Source organism: Vitis vinifera, chromosome 13, assembly GCF_030704535.1.
Source record: "Vitis vinifera cultivar Pinot Noir 40024 chromosome 13, ASM3070453v1".
Taxonomy (NCBI): domain Eukaryota; kingdom Viridiplantae; phylum Streptophyta; class Magnoliopsida; order Vitales; family Vitaceae; genus Vitis; species Vitis vinifera.
Window position 1 is genome coordinate 10004998 of NC_081817.1, and position 17901 is coordinate 10022898.

A 17901-nucleotide genomic window follows, 5' to 3' on the forward strand; every position below is an offset into this window, starting at 1 on the left:
CTTGAGACTATAGTCATCAAGAAAGAAGTATGTTTGGTTGCTAAAAAAATTGTGTTGTATATAGAAATTTTGAAGATTTTGCAAGTGACCTATAGTCTTAACCAATAGTGGCTAAAATCTAAAGTCATTCCAATAGATTAGAGGCAAAACATATAGCAAATACAAGAATCTACAACCAAGTTGTAAACATAGCATACATAAATTTGATGGTTACAGTAGTGATGGAAATTCAAAAACATTTCATGCAATCAAAGAAAACTTGTCCAAAAGCTAATAAATTGGAACTTGTTATATGAAAACTATGAAGTCTTTTACACATATTTACTCACCATCAGCTCAAGAAATTTTGAAGATTTTGTTTGTGACCTATAATCTTAACCACTAGTGGCTAAAATCTAAAGTCATTCCAATAGATTAAAGGCAAAACATAGAGCAAATACAAGAATCTACAACCAAGTTGTAAACATAGCATACATAAATTTGATGGTTACAGTAGTGATGGAAATTCAAAAACATTTCACACAATCAAAGAAAACTTGTCCAAAAGCTAATAAATTAGAACTTGTTATATGAAAACTATGAAGTCTTTTACACATATTTACTCACCATCAACTCCAGAAATCTGGAATTAATAAACGATAATGTCTCTAAATTTCTTTCAAGCTTTCTTTAGAGGGCAAGCCCATGCATGCTGAAAACCTGAAATATTAAACATATGGTGCAAGGCTAAGTAATAATAAATGGCTCCAAGACCATAGCTTGAGAAATGAACAAGAAATGTGTGCATATGCATATTTAAAAGAGATAGAACAATGTGTGGAGATTTGGATGCCAAACGGATCTTAATACATAAATTAAGTACCAAGTTCCCATTTCATTTCCATACAGCTACACACACAAACACATGTTGGAGGACAATCCTAAATCAAATATCTTCCTTAGGCTACATTTGGTTCAAAAAAAATTGAAGGAAAATCTAAGGGAAAGTAGAAAAGAAAAAATGAATAGAAAGAAAATAGATTTAAAGTAAAAAAATTATTTTTATATGTTACTTCAAATTTATTTAATTTATTTAAACTCTTCAATATAAAGAAATAATTATTTAAAATACATAAATTTCTAATTAATTTTAATTATATTTTATTTTCTTCTTTATTTTTATATCAAAATCTAATATGAGAAAATAGTTTTACTTAATTTTTCTTTTCTTTTCTTTCGTTAATGCTTTCTAGGAATCAATCATAACCTTTCGATCTTAGGGAATTTTACCCAAGGGAACAAATCCTTACTTTGATTATTAGATCCTTGTGTATTAACCTAAGACCCAAAATGAAGCCTCTTATATCCATATGACAGAAAAAATGAAGTTAATAAATCAATAAGTGCAGTATCATATTGTTAATGTGCTAAAAATCAACCCAGTACAATAAATGAAGACAACAAATATAACCAAACAACTATTGTACTAATAAATCATATTAGATTGTAAATGATGTCAATCTATAATCAAAATTCAAGAATTTGGTAGATATATTGATGTACTTGTGCTTGTAGCAAATCTAAGTAAACTTCAAAACTATAAAGCAGTGGAGTATATATCACACCACATTAAACTTGAACCTACAAAATTTTAAGGTTGCTTATGTCCTACTAGCAAACTCTCTCTATAGTAGCCCTTGCAATCCTTTTGGCATTGAGTTGAGTTAAAATTTGTAGTTATGATGGTTTGAGGGAATAATGTAAGAATTAATTCACGGATGTGATAAGGAATTGATTGCCTAATAAAGAAGAATCAGAAGTCTTGGATTGAATCAATATAAGACCTCAAGATCACAAAAATACTCCAAAGCCTTATAATGGGTTTGACTGCAAAAATTCATAACAAATTGTACAAAACCCTAAAGTTCACACAATTAGTGAGTTTAATCATGGAAATGTCTCATGCTAAAATCTAATTCACGTTAATAACAGATTTCATAAAATCCATACACCAAAAAACATATAACACCTAGTGTAGATAGGTAGTCATTTTCATTTTTCCTTTTATCATTATCCTTTATTTTTAACTTATTAATTTTCTTTATTTATTATTTGCCATTATCTTAGACTTAAAAATTGTAGGCTACCTCCCTGGCCAACATGCATTCTTACTCACCCAGAATAGTTTGTAAATGAAATTAAAACTTCGCTAACAAATTTGCAGACAGTTAACCACCTGCTAAGAGGTATCTCTATGTGAGTGTGTAAATTAATTTTAGCTTATTATCAAACATGCATTTCATATGCCATACTGAAGATACATATATATATATACATACCTAGTACCAACGCTCTATTCTCCTGTCAAAGATGCCTGGTCCATATGTTGAAATGAAAATCTCAACAAGCAACGGAAACAACAGCAACGCGAAGAGGGTGACTGGAATACTAGCAAGTAGAATGAGAGGAAGTATAACAAATTTAGTAGAATGTTCGTTTAGCCAAATAGCAAGGGCAGCACTAAATGATATCATCATGGCTGCAATAGAGAAGAAAAGGGCGGAAAGACCAATTATCAACTTTGTGGGCAACCGTGTGAGAAATTTGCTTTCTGCATATTGTGATGTCATGATGCCTAGGAACATCAATACTGAAGTAGTAGCAGAAAAGAGTGATATTGCATCTGAAATTATAAAGAGCATAAACAAAGGATCCTTTAGGAATTTGGGCATTCCTGTTTTCTCATCAGTGCCTCCAGGAACAGTAAAGGCTGCAGAGAACATGATGGTAACAATGAGAGCAGCTACGAATGTACTAGAGTTGGCTATCTCCTTCATCCATTTTTCCCCATCTTTCATCAAGCTAGCATGCTGCTCAGTAAACAAGTCACCTGGCTTTTTCCCATCTTTGTTCATAACATCCTTAAATGTTTGCGGCACAACACTCTCCACTTCCTGCAAAGATATAAAAAAATTTCAATGTAATGCTACTAAGATTTAAGTGAAGCCCCTTAATAGTGGTACAAATAAAACATGAGAGATTCACAAGCGATCACCTTAAGTTATTGAACAACTCTATATACAACTGACTATATTTCCAAATTCACAGTTACTCATCATGAATTTGACATTAGATTATTATGTTGACCCGCAGATAGATCAGAATAGACAAATCATGTGGCTAAGGTGAATTATAATTCACGTTGGTTGAGAACAAAAATACGAATTGTATTTCCCTATTCATATTAATAAATTGGCTCAGATTCTCTATTTTGATCCACAATACAACATCACAAATTATAATCCAGCTTGGTAATTAGTAGGATGCAAATATCAGCAAATTAATCAAAATCTCAACCAAGATTTCTATTATTGATGAGAAGGTAATGAAATTAAGAAGGTAAAGTCAGCTTAGTCGATTTTTCTGCAAAAAGTCGTGAAAAATACAATGATCTTTTGAAAATCACATAACAATCAATGCAGGATAGAATTGGACGACTGATATGGAGTATCAGATGTTTTTTCAAAAAATCAGTTCATGTCTCTTTTCCCCATTCAATAGCTAGAATTTCATTCCTCATGTGATCCAACAGCTATAACATCTACAAGACAAATTTGAATATGTATGCAATCTAATAGTTAGAAACATTTTATAATAGCTAATTGGCTTTTCAATGCCTATTTTGGCATAAAATTTACTTATAATTAGCTCATCTTTATCACATTTCATCCATAATTAATTTAAAATCTTTCTTAACCTCATATTACTCAAAATTTTATTGTGATTTTTTTTTTTCAAAATTTCATAATTTTATTGGTATAGATGTTTATAAATCTAATATTGGAGTTGAAAGATTTTTTGAAGAGTTCAAAGTGATTGTCACAATAGAGATGGAGCATATTAATTTGAGTAGGTAATACAATCACTAACATAACTTCCTCATGTTAGTATTCACTCCATAAGTAAGAGCCAAAGTAGTGGTGTTCTAGTCTTTAATTCTGGTTATGCTATCTCAAGAGGAGAGAGACAATGATAATATTCGCAATGATGGAAGAGATGTTAAACAATATAACCAAAGTTTACATTTGTTAAGCCCACTCATTGGAGAAACTAATTTCACATACTACACATGTGATGAAGATCATGGCTATAGAAAAGTTAATTAAAACTAGGGATTTATTAGAAAGTTGTCTAGATGGAGGAGAAAACAAAGGATAACAAGATTTGATGATGACACAATTTCTACCATATTAAGTCCATGAGTATTGGGACTTAACATGGTGACTCATTAAATGAGGTTAATATTTGTCTTCCTTATGTTTATAGTTATGACAACTTCCTTCAATAGATGAGATGAGTTCTAATTCACCTTCTGATAACTATGGAATGTTTAACTATCCTTCTGTACAAATGTTATGCAGTTTTCTAAATTGAATGCTAGGAGAATTTCAACCAAACACATGAGTGAACTAGGAACTTCTCAGTCATGGAGAGGCAATGACAAGGAGCCAAGAAATCTAGGCATAACACATTCATAATTATAATCAGTATTATACAAACTCCATGTTATGTCCATTATTTATATCAAGATAGTCTTCTTAACTCAACTATCATAGAACCATATTGGTCTCCATTTTTGTGTTAAATTAAACCATTAGAATGTCAATTAGTAAATTGTATAAACTAATTGACATTTATTGAAATCAAATATTTACAACCACTTCAATATATTGAATATACACTTTCAAATTAAAATTTTCTTATTAGTGCACATTATATTATTACCTAACATTAAAAAATTTATCACAAATTTTGTCTATTATTTTCTTATATAAAACAATTTCAATGTGTATTACTTACCTTTTTAATCATTTCTTAGAATTTTTACATTTTAAACTATTGATATTTTTTAAAAGAATTGTCTATGTCTATTAAAGAAAATAACAGAACATCCAAGAATAGGAACAATCAATTGTTCCCTTGTTCCTATAGAAAATTAGGAATCAAAATGATGTAGAACAATCATGACAATGATGGACCATTCTCCTAAGCTATGATCATCCTTATTCAAGTTAAAATAATTGAATTTTGAATCCATTTTTCTCAATCACCCTATGTTCAAAGAAGGTAATGAAAAGATACATAGTGGAAAATGATTTATCATCCTTACTAAGCTCCATAATCGTCCAATGTAACTCAAAAAACAAACATTCATCCTTAATTGAACAACATTCAATTATTTTGTGAAGGCTTAATCCTCCTATAAGAAAGTTGCTGCAATACAATTAATGTGTGGCTAAAAATAGTCCACTTGCCTTTACCATAATCTAGACACAATTTTTTTCTACAAATACAGATTACTCGCATAGGATGCGGCAAGTGACGTTTATCAATCACATGCAAAGGACACCTAGTAGCTTCTTAAGTCAAACACTAGCTTACTATATTTGTCACTACCTTATTTGATCTAGAAAAGATTGAAATTTACCACTTTCAGGAAAAGGTGCTCCCTTGCTTTTGGACTCTTGTATTTTAATGGGGACACGATCCCTAGGTGACTGCCCTTAAAAGGATAGCATATTATGAGCACTGAGGAAGGTGTGCTTTTGCCTTTTAATAGAGGGTATAGTTCCTAGGTGAGAACCTCTAAAAAGCCAACATATTGCAAGCACTTGGAAAGGTTTTCTCTTATTTTTTTAATGGGGAACACGATACTTAGTTGAGAGCCCCTATAAGAAAGCATAAACTAATGACAATGAAATCTAAATAAATTGCTAGTTTTGAGTAATGGTAAAATTGTACTCTTGTGCTTTAATAAGGAGTAATGATCCTGGGTGATAACCCCTAAAAGAAATCAGGCATTGTGTACCTAGGATGGTACCTTAAAACTTTATGTTATCATGATTCAATGTGAAGAAAATTTAGAACATGGCAAAATTAATGGGTCAATGTAAGGTAGGTCATTATTACCTACAATGGTTCTTTATTTTGTGTATCTAATACCTTTATAGCTCGTTAAATGTGATGATATGTGGTGTTACCAACTTTAGGTAAACTCTATATTTCACATCTTATTCAATTGAACTTTTGGAATAGCAAAAAAAAAAATACTCTACTGAGCCTTGTTAGATCCTTTTGTTACCTATCTTTAAGAATGATTTGTTATGGTTCCTTGTAGAGAAAGTGCAAATTGTGTGGTTGGAAAACCTCTTTTAATTATGTGTTAAAACTTGAAGGTAATCTTAATTTATATTATAGGTATGAGAAGCTGAACACAATGTTGTACATGTCACTATTATGTTGTGTGAAAGCCTTATGTAGATGTATATATGAATTGTAACATTACTCACTAAAAGTGGTTTGACAATAATATGAGAAAGGAAGGAAAAGTTTAAGCATTTAATTGTTTATATTGTGAAGCATAACAATTAATCATTTTGGGAAGGACATAAGGTAGTTTCACTATTGCATTTAAAATATAAATGAAAAATGTTTAATCATGCTATTGTAAAGCATTTTATCGTCTATTCCACAAGTCTACATGATCACATACCTTAAGGATTATTGGTCATTGTAAAGGAGTGCTTTATGCTTTAGGAGTAGGGGGGCAAGGGAAGATAACGGTCCGTAGGTGACAACCCCTAAATTAAGTCTAGCATTGTGTCCCTTGGATGAAAGTTCCTAAAGCTTTGTAATAAGGGATATAGATGTAAGTTCTTGGGTGCAAGTCCATAACAATAAGTTTATGTCATCATGGTTTACTATGATATGAAAATTCATAAAATGGAAAAATTATTGTTGTTGATCCCAACAATAAAGCCATTTAGGAAGAATCCAATCTTGCATGAGTCAGCTGATGTAGGTTGCCTAACTCATTATAAGTTTTTCTTTATATCTGGAACAAACAAAACTCTTCATTTCTATTTTGGCAAATTAGTTTTTTGCGTTTGCTTCTCCAATATGTGGAATATTTAAGCTTTCCACGTTCCTAACACAAATAGCATAATTGCTATTATATGACATTACTTTGAACATCTTACCTCAATCATTAGTCATGTCCATTGTGGCACCTAAATCAACATAGAAAGTGGTATCATTCTCTCTCCATTGGGATTCATTACAGCTAGCACCCAGGGAATTTTTTTTTATTGATATGAGAAGTCAAACATGTTCTAAGAATCTATAGCAGAATGACTCATCTTATTGCAAATTTGACAATGAATAGTATCTCTTGATTTTGAAGATTGTAATTTTTGTTGCTACCATTGATGTTTACTTTGATTATTTTTCTATTTTCGATATCCTCTACAATTATTTGGTTTTTGGTTTTGACTAGCATTATAATTTTTGCTAAATCTTCCAACAGGGGCAAACCTATTACCTATGGCATGAAAATGATCTCCATGATTTCTTCCTCTTCCTCATTGACTTAGGAAGACTTGTTCATAGTTCATTTGGTTCCTTTTCTCTTTAGCTTCACTCATGAGCATCTGTTCATGCCCTTGCAGTGCTAGGACAAACTGGTTGTAAGATAGACATGGCAGCCCAAAAATTTTAATATTTTGGTCCAAGCCCTTAAGCAAGTTGGAACACTTCGTACAAATCCTTCATCAATGTTTTGAATATTGCCAAATTGATACATATACCGTTGAACTCATTAAGACAATTATCTAAGGACAGAGCGCTTCTCTGGTGTTAGAAGACTATTAGTGAAAAAAGAATTTCCTTATCTTTTGTCACAAGGAGTAATTGTTCCTCCAAAGAACTCTACATCCAATGAGTTGCCTCCTCTATGATGATCATTTCTAAAACCTCTTCTGTCATGAGATCGAGAAGCCAAGAGATTAGGAGCCTATCATTGTTGAGACACACACCAAGCTATAGGGATTTGTGTTTTTCTTGGCACTCTCAATTTCTTCTAATGGCTTAATATCTTTAGTAAGATGATGCAATATTCTAAAGCTATGAACTAGAGCTAAGAGTCGGGATCTCCATAAAAGAAAATTTTGAGGTGTTGATCTTGATTAAGACAAGACTTGTGCATTAGTGGAAAGATCAGATGCTAAGGATTGATTCTTGCGTGGCCATGGAAGTTGGTCTCATGAAAATAATTTAAAATTTGTTATAAAGCTTCAGCCCAGTAACATTGATGCAGATTACATCTATGTACATATGCATGAGACCAACCAAGAAAGAACAACCAAAAGGAGAAATAGTTGACTGATCCATTAGTTTAGGTAATTAATGCATGGATCAGTGCATGAAAAAGCTTGATTTTGAGTGATTTGTGGAGCTATTTGTATGCAAGAAAATCTATTAGAACTAAACTCAATCAAATTTCCTTGTAAGGGTTTGATAGTTGACTTGGGCTTTGATACTTTATCAATACACACACAAACACTTAGTTTTTGGTTAGAGACGATCAGAAAAGGAATGTCATGCGAAACCAGATGAGATCTTTGTGTTTCAATATGCAGAGATATATATATAGAAGAACAAATGTTTGTCATTTCATGATAAGCATAAAGTGAGAGATGCTGACCTTAAACCATTGCAATTCTCTTTGCATCTGCAGAGCTGCACCTGATATACCATCAAGCTGACGGGGGGGTGCTAGCATTCCAGCCAAATGTAACATGTTATTTTCAAACATATCTACATGAGATATCATTTGTATTCTCCTCAAATTATCTAGGCGATGTAGAAGGCCAAAAATCTTTTCTTGTCGATGTAAAATAGCAGTGAGAAATATGTTTCTTTTACTGAAATCTTCACTGGCCAGTAAATCAGGATTAGAATCAATTATCTCAGTGATAAACTCAACGATCCCATGCTTGACAGCCTGGATGATTGCTTGGTACACCAGAGACTCATCAAGCTGCTCGACCTTTAAGTTTTTTATTGTACAAGAAATGCACTTTAGCAGCTTGATGGCTTGACGATTCCTCAACTTTTTAGCATGCATATTCTTGATTCCTAGGTCAATAGCCAATGCAAGCTTAAAAGATTTAAGAATATAGACAAGGAGGAAGGAAGAAGGAACCAAAATAAGCATTTAGTTGAGCAGATGCACCATACCTAGAAAGTCTAGGACATGTGAAACCATTCCATGCAATTGATTTAGTACTGCAATAAACACTAGAAGCATTAGATTGGGTTAATACTGGGTGTTAAAAACACATACTTGGAATCATCAGCAATAGAAAAACCCTCTTCTTTAGTTACTTTAAGTCGACTTAGGACGGTTAAGCCCTGGGCTTCTCCATGTATTGATTTTTGTCGTTTCATCTCTCCAAGATAAATCTAGCTAGCAAGGGCAGAAGTTTAAGTTGAATATTCTCTGGTGCTTTAACATTGTTCATTTATTAGAATAATTTTTTTAAAACTTCTCTTTCATTTTTTCTAAAACTATCAAGTACATAAAACTTCAGTGATGGTGGATTCAATGATGGACTGCTCACTCCTTGGTTGTTAGAAACAATCATACAAGATATCCTTAGTATAACTCAAAGAACATATATGACCAAGAACTAAAGAAGAAGAAATTGGTCTGAAAGATAGTTTGTTGTCTTCGAAAAATGGATTCTGTCAATGGAAGAGCATATCATGAAATATAAGTCATCACTTTGTAGCAGCCATAAATAAACAAATGGCAGATGTTGAAAAAGAAAAATTATTAGCAAGAGGTATTGGACCCAAATACCAAGATTTTCATCCGTCAATTCTTATTAAACTTCCTTATCCTTCTCTTAATCAATTTGTTTTATCTTTGAAAAATCATGAGCAGTTGCTTTAACCTCAAAAGGACCAAGAAAATTAATTTGCAGATCATGTACGATCTTTTGAGGGACAGAGGATGTGGAGGGCATCATGTTGGAAGACCAACCTTAAGAGTCAATTAAGGGGTTTTAGTCCAACAAAAAGATAATACGATCAGTGTATCTCCAATTCAAAGACAAACAACAACCAATGGAGCAATGACAAAAATTAGAGGAATGACAAAAACAGTTAGTGGAATAACCAATGGAAACTTTCAGCAGCTCAAAAGATAAATTCTGAAGTATAGTTCACTGTTAAATCCGTAAAAAGGCTAACCATTTTACAATAGGTTGCTGCAATAACAGGCATGATTATTCTTACCAAGAAGAAAATGCTCTAAGACTTAGCTGAAGTCAACATCAATGTCATTAGAGATCAAAATTTCTATATGTAGATACAGGAGAATCTACCCATATGATAAATAACTCCAGTATCCATGTTAGAATGGAAATAAACTACCAATATCACATACTAGAGAGGCCCTCTTAACTATATCTGCTGGAACTTTGAAACTACAAAGATGTTCTGATAGTTCCAACACTAAAATTGAATTTATTGTCTTTCAGGATGCATTTAATAATCATTGTGCCTTTGAATTCACATTTTTAGTGATTAAGGACCAACACAAAGAATAATTGTGAAGGGCAATAGGAAAAGACAATTTTATTCACTTGAAGAAGAAAGTCATGATGTGTTAAGAGTTCAGTAAAATATAGCTCAACAGCCTCACGTATTTAACATTAGAGAACAGGGCACCATACTTTAAACTTTTGAAAATACTTGGCAGACAAATAAACCCTCCATTTGTACTAGTAGACAGATAAAAAAAAAGTTGTAAGGTTTCATAATTTTAGTAGTTCTAATAAATTTCCAACATTTCCTCTTGAAAAGATCAACTAACTACCTATGGGTACCAGCTCAAATGTTTTTCCTTAAATTTCATTATTCTGCTATGATTGTACTCTATTCACATAGCTTGACCCCTTAAAGAGACTTTTTTTTATTGTTTTTTGAAATTTCACGAACTAGTAGAGAATCAATTTAAAAAGGAAAATGAAAATGTTCCCAAGTGATGGAGGGGTGTGTTTAAAAGAAAGGGAATTTCCTTCTTCTAACAAACTTTCTTGTTGTAATTCTAAATCTAAGACGCCACTTACATCGACATAAATTCCTAAGCTAAAATGAATGCATTTAAGAAGAAATGCAATCACAAAACTAATCAACATAAACTGGTGTTGTCCCTATTCCCTCACAGAAAACCTTCAATAATTTCTATCAAGAATTAAAATCAACTCATAATAATATTCCATATATAACTTAAATTAAGAATTTGACAACACTTCAACCACCATACTGAAGTTCATGGTCCATAAGGCTTAAAGGGAGAATCATTTGTTGAACTTTAACCACAATATTTGCAATAGAGAGCAAATACCAGCAAGTTGGGATGTCTTTTACTGTTTACAACTAGACGGTAGAAATATTTATCCCACAATAACTAGAAGAAAGCTGCATAATAACCCTTCATTGGCTACCTAATTAGTTCTTCATAAAATTCCATCCTCTACACTTGGAGAACTAAAAACCTTGAGGATAGCTCTCAAGCGTTCAAATTGGAATGTCACAATGTAGTTAAAGTTTTCAGCTTTACGTGCATGATAGCAACACATGGATTCTAGTCTCATGAACTGTTCTTGCCAATGTTGTAGGAATCTCTCGGAGAAAAAGTGGATTGTAAATCAGCCTGCTTAAGATCATAGAGCTCCCTTTCCCTTTTGAATAATAATAAGGGCGTTAAGCCAAAGCTCCTTCCTTCAACTGGGTGAGCCCTACAACCATCTCACTTATTCCTTTAACTACAATTACTTTAAACTAGAAAATAAAGCATTAGATGTTAAGATCAAATGTGTTTCTCCATGATTTTCTTAAGGAACTAGTTTACATAGAACCCCTAGGTTTTGTTGATTCCACTTATACTTGGCAAGTTTGTTTACTAAATAGATTTCTTTACGGTTGGAAACAAGAACCATGTGCTTAAATTGATAGATTGTCACAGTCCTTGCTTTACTTAGTTTTCTCTTCTGGCAAGTTAGACACATCCTTATTAATTGATAGGGATAAATGATAAGTTGACAACAGTGCCATCTCAAACAAACTTTCATTAACAAACCAAGCATGGAATTCCCAGAGGAAAACACTTTATTACCATTTTGAAGTAGAAGTATGATTATTCACTAGTTGTACATTTTTACTACTAGCAAAATACACAGGGATTTGGAACAAAATGCTTGAATACCCCTAAGTATCTACACTAGTCGCCAACTTGAAAAGTTTGTCAAATTACTTCAATAGGCTTGTTGATGTTACTAAATATGGAAGCACAGAGCAAGTATTGCAGTTTCTCACACTTACCAGACCCAATATTCCTGATCATGTCATTAGAAAAGTATACCAACATTTTTAAAATCCTAATGAACCCCATCTACAATCAGTTTACTACGTTCTCTATTTCACTGAAGGACTTTGGACCATGGTCTTCAACTGCTTTCATAGGGTGCTTTCACACTGTTTGGTCTCTATGATGTAATTGGGATGAATTTATTGACACAAGGCAAGGCACTACTAGTTGACTGAATATAGGGCAGAGTTGACATACATTTCCTACGCCAGAAAGGGGGACCACCATCTAAGCCTATCTTCTGCGTGACCTTGGCATTGCTCTTAAACCACCTCTTCGACTTTTATTTGATAACATTACAAATGAATCACTTTCTTAATGTTAAAACATAATCCTGTCTATCATCCCTCAAACAGGATACTTGGAAGATTTATTTCAGAAAACGAATCTGTGTCTCTAACTATCCAACTTTATACAAAATGAACATGTAGAAATATAAATATATAAAAGGCAAAAAAAATAATCAATGGCCAAGTCCGTCACTGACATTAATGAGATTTTAAGTCATTAATATTTGAAGAGACCATAAAACCATAGCCAATAATACCAGAACTTTAGACTGATCAGATTTAGTAACAACATACCATTCACAATAATGTTGTCTGATTGACGTGACTGTTGGCTGCTGTTTTCACCAATGTATGTAGGAATCTGATCATGGGCACGACGTAATCGCACATTTGTACCTTACATGGAAAGGAGCAAAGTGAATAATACTTTACCATATCCTGGAAATGAAATACGTAAATAAGAGTCCATATATAAGGGATGGCAAGGTTCTCTTTCTATATCAAACAAATGGTGCCATGTGTACAAGTAGGGTTACTTTGTTTTGTATTTTAGTCTCAATCCTTTGTACCTCATATGTGGTCCTAACACTATTTTGTATGTTGATATCATTTTTTTCTAGCTTTATTCCATTTGTTTTATTCATTGCATGTATTTGTTCCCTCATTTAATTAAGTTTTCAACGGTTCCAGATTAAAAGTTGAGGAGGTATCAATTTGGCATTGTAAATTTTTCTAATAAATAAAGAAATTTTCTTAGGATTAATGATAACAAAGATGTTGGTTGAAGTCATCCCACATCGGAAAAAGACAAAAAGGGGGAGCTTCCATGTCCTATGAAAGGAGGCCTCCACCATTCATGCTATTCATATCAAAAAAGGCCTTTATTCTCTTATAAGCTTTTATATTCTCTTCTTTTAATAAAGAGAGGTTGTAATTTTGTCTTTATATAGTAAATATTTTTTTGTCTTGCCCTATAGAGGTTTCCCTCTTAATTAAGAAGATTTTACCAAGTAAGTACTTTTGCCTATTATTTTATTTATTACTCTATTTTTCCTTTTTACTATTCTACCTTCAAATTATCATTGTGAGTATAATTTCATAATAAAAGATACATGTAATGAAAGTATATTACTGGGAAAATGATTTGTAATCCTAGTTAAATTTCTCATCAATTTGCATTTATTTGTAAATTTTTTTAATATGTAATGTTATATCACCATAAATAATGTTATTCATATTCAAACAAGAAGAAGTAAATAATGCTAGCTATTCATATTCAAGCAAGAAGAGGAAAAGAACTTGTCTTCAAACATAGGCAAATTTAAGTGTGGTTGGACTTGGCACCTCAAAAGAATGTAAGATTTTGAGTTTTAAAATTTTCAAAATATATATTTCATTTAATAAGGATTAAAAAAAAGTTATATTTCTAAAGTTTAATTGAAGATCGAGTTCAAAGCTATTTAATTTGACTACCATAAAAATGACTCTTACATGATTTTCCCTCTTTTTATTAACTATTTGTTTTTTCGTTTCTGATACAAAGTTGCTAATATGGTAGTACTATCACTGCTCTTCTGTATATATATAAGATGGAAAAAAAGAAAGCTGAAGAGGTAACTTACAGTAGTATATCCAACGTTGCCAAAACCAAAGGCGGCCTCCACTTGGGAATAACCTAGGCATTTGAGCCAATACATAGATGGGGGTGAAATTGTCCTTGCCAGAAGAAATGGCCAAACGTGGGTACCTCTCCAGGATATCCAAAGCAATATCTGTTGTATACAAGTAAGTGTATGTGTAAACAAAGAAAAAGAAGTTGATAAAAGTTTTAAGTGCTTCTGAAATGGCTTATTGAAATGATGCCCTCTTACCCAACATTTGTTTAACAATACAAGTATTAACAAGAGTTGCACCATTAGGGCCTTTTTCTGGAGCTAGCTCTTCAGACGGAGTGACAGAGTAAAGGAAACGTGTCATATCCTTTTTCCCTCGCATAGCAGCAAGTAAAACTGGGAGATTGCCATCCTCATTGACAATGCAAACCAATCTTGGGTTCTTATGAATCATACACTGTGCTATCTCAATGAATCCGTCCAAGCAAGCCAGAGCAAGTGGTGTGAATTGTGCCAGTTCCTCTTTCAGTTCCAAGTCCTCTTTATCCATTTTCTCCACCAACTTCTCCACAATCTTTACATTTCCAGATTGAGTTGCAATATGAAGAGCCGTCTGGCCTGTGCTTGAAATTTTTTCCCTTAATATATCTGGGCAGGCTCGAATGAGGGTTTCTATAACATACCAATTTCCATGTTCCAAAGCCTTTATTAGGCTCTCATACTGATAGTAGCTCGTGTTTTCTGCATGCAACCAGGTAAAAAAAAAAAAATTGTTATTTTTCTTTTTAAACATGAAATTCCTCAATTTTGTGATTGGAAAATAATTAGTTAACAATGCACTAATGAATCATCAGCTTCTTTTCTTAAATTGATATATGTAGTGTTGAAAGTGGACAAGGATGCCTAGTCCTAAAGGAATATTTGCGACTTGTTTTAGAAAATTGAAGCAATCATACTCAGCCATCTATTGGGGTTTGAATTATCTTTCGACCCTTTAAATCCTGGTGGAAAGCACTACATGTACTATAGGTGTGTGGGTGAGTTTTCTAAGGGTTTGGGTGGGATATCTTGGTAGAAAGGTTGTTGGGAAGTCCCAAATTATATATGTATTTCTATTTTTCTTATTCCAGTTTATGGTAGAGGTGGTTTCATAATCTTGCTGAAGGATTTAGGAGCTGATAATCGGATTCTTAGGATATATGGCCATTATTCAAGGACAATATAAAAAGGCATTTAATTCTAAATAACCCTTAAAAGTTATGTTGAGTCTCTTCAGTATGAAAGATGTTAAAACAATTAGGGATCCATATATATTTTGGTTGGTTTTCCGTGATATGCAAGCTATAAACTAATTATTGTTTTTTTGTTATATTTTTAAAATAAAAAATATTAGTAATTTTTACAAGGCAAATATGTCTCTAGGATCATATTTATCAAAAACAGAGGAGCTTTACTGTGTACCATCTCTAGTATTATATTTGTGTGGTGGACTCAGGGGTTGATCTAAAATGAAGGCCACTGGCGAAATGTCAATGTTCATTATTTCTTCATACCCATCCTTGACCATGTCCTAATGACATAACTACTAAGTTACAGAGAAAAAAGAAAAAAAAAAAAACTTGAGAAGCTTTGTTAGCAAGCAGAAAGGCTGTAAAATTATTTTACGACAATAATGTTGGCATTGTCAGATGCCATTGTGGTTAAGCAAAGCTTCAATAACAAATCAAGGATAAGTAGAATGACATAAAAGGATTTAACAAGTAACAAGGGTTGGGTTGAGAAAAAGATCAGTTTTCCCGAATTGTTGTTTTGAGGATATTCTGACTTTCTGAACCAGTTCATAGTGCATTAATTCTTGAAATGGAAACCTAACACTTCATTTAAACAAGTTCATAGTGCATAAAATGAAAGAGAAGTGGTTTTGAAAAAAATACAATAATTTTAAAAAATATTTTTTTAATATATGGCAATTCAAAAAATATTTTCAAATGTATGATGGCCGGAAGGAATCTAATTATAAGATATTTTCAATATTTAAACCGAAGTTACCATTTCAAAAGACCACTTTCAATTAATGTCTTGAAAAAAATTCGGTACATTTAGAAATCATTTTGGAACTACCATACTTCAATAAATACTTAACAAAATGATATTTTTGTTAAAATCCTATAGTCCGATTGACCTTGTGCATAAGTGACAGACACACACACATTTTAGCATGAACAAAGAGGGAACATTTACCTGAGCTCTGTTTTGAAATATTATGTGAGCTAACTCCTCTGCTCAATGACGGGTTGTGCATTTTGGCCAGGAAATCCCAAGCTTCCTTGGCTATTGAGAATTCCCTGATATGAGAAAGCATGTTTGGACTGCATGAAATTTGAATAGCATGTAAACTCTTGGCATTCTTCTTTTTCCAAGATAAATATGTTTCTGGATCTTCATTTTTGCTAGGTTTAGTACTGATGTTTTTCACCACTTCCCAAAGATCTTGAGCCACCAAATACCGTTTTATACAAGTTCTCCAATTTTCATAGTTGCCTTCCCTAAGGGCTTCAGGCACGATTGTGTTCGGTGCTACACTTCCAGCTGCCATACTTGCTCTGTATTATAATTAAGTTGATAATTAACACATGAGTTAAGGGGACAATGTCATAAGCACAATATGAAAACAAAGCAAGACTATCTATTGTCTATTATTCTGTTTATTCTCTTTCTCTCTCTCTATCTCTCTCTCTATCTATATATATATATAGGGAGAGAAAGTGAGAGAGAAAATAATTTTTATTTTATCTTAATCATTGTGTCTCTTAACATGATCATAAAGAAAATTATAAAAAAAATAATTACTATTTTCCTTGTAGCAATAGTAAATGGTTTTTGTTTATCCTTGTATGGTTTGATTTAATCAAGCATAGAGGTAAGATCAAATTAAACAACATCCCAAGACAGAGTTCCACGCTAGATTCCGAATGTTTTTAGGCAGATTGTATTTTAGAGAATTTCTTATTTCCCACAATGCTTTATAGTTTAGTGTCAAAGCAACTCCTAACTCTGCATGGATGTATAATATTTATCATTCTTCAAGGCTCAAGTGTCTTGAATGTTCTAGAACCTTGAAGTGCTTAAAGCACTTGGATCAACTTTAAGCAATTTTTGAGATACTTACTAGGAGCAACATTAAGTGCTTGGAGGAGTGCTTGACTTGCTTGGATGTTGAACAAGTTTATTCAAATCCTATTTTAGAAACATACAAAAAAAAGGGTAGTCCATGGCATATATAATAAGGGGACCTTTAACTCATCATGATAACCATCTCGAGAAGTTAAGAAAATTATTGCATAGTAAAGCTTCCTAGTGTTATTATGCTTGCTTTCTTCAAGCATTCTATCCCTATATGTTAGCTTAATTTTGCCTTCATGATGTTCTCTTAGGCTAACTTGGGTGTTTAGAGTTTTGAGGTACCTAGGGGCCTCACAAATTAAAATTCATATATGCGACAATGATATCAAAGTTGAGGTTATGAATGGTTCATTAGTAGGGAAGAAAGTAACCTTCTAGTAGAAAATTTATCACCACTAGGCACATCACGTTAAGATAGAGGTGCCATTGGTTGGCACCAAGGAATGACTCAATCTAATGGAGCAAGGCTTAAGCATGGCATTGATGACCATGGAAAACAACTTTGGGAGCTCAACAAGAGCATGCATAAGTCAACACAAATTCTGGAGCATAAGGTATA

General features: G+C 32.7%; 1 protein-coding gene across 2 annotated transcripts in view; it reads right to left on the reverse strand.

The window, feature by feature from the left end:
• Window positions 1-447: 447 nt before the first annotated feature.
• The window catches only part of LOC100267185 (ankyrin repeat-containing protein ITN1), a 32519-nt gene continuing 15065 nt past the window's right edge, over window positions 448-17901 (reverse strand). The window contains exons 2-9 of one of the 2 annotated variants that reach the window (XM_010660459.3): window positions 16401-16762; window positions 14418-14900; window positions 14169-14318; window positions 12841-12942; window positions 9058-9105; window positions 8522-8955; window positions 2319-2933; window positions 448-699 (exon numbers count right to left, since the gene is read on the reverse strand). In XM_010660459.3, the coding sequence (XP_010658761.1) occupies window positions 2319-2933; window positions 8522-8955; window positions 9058-9105; window positions 12841-12942; window positions 14169-14318; window positions 14418-14900; window positions 16401-16755 (2187 nt within the window). In that variant the 5' untranslated portion in view covers window positions 16756-16762 and the 3' untranslated portion in view covers window positions 448-699. Of the gene's footprint in view, window positions 700-2318; window positions 2934-8521; window positions 8956-9057; window positions 9118-12840; window positions 12943-14168; window positions 14319-14417; window positions 14901-16400; window positions 16763-17901 lie in introns of both variants that reach the window. The other variant, XM_019224489.2, reaches the window with a different exon arrangement.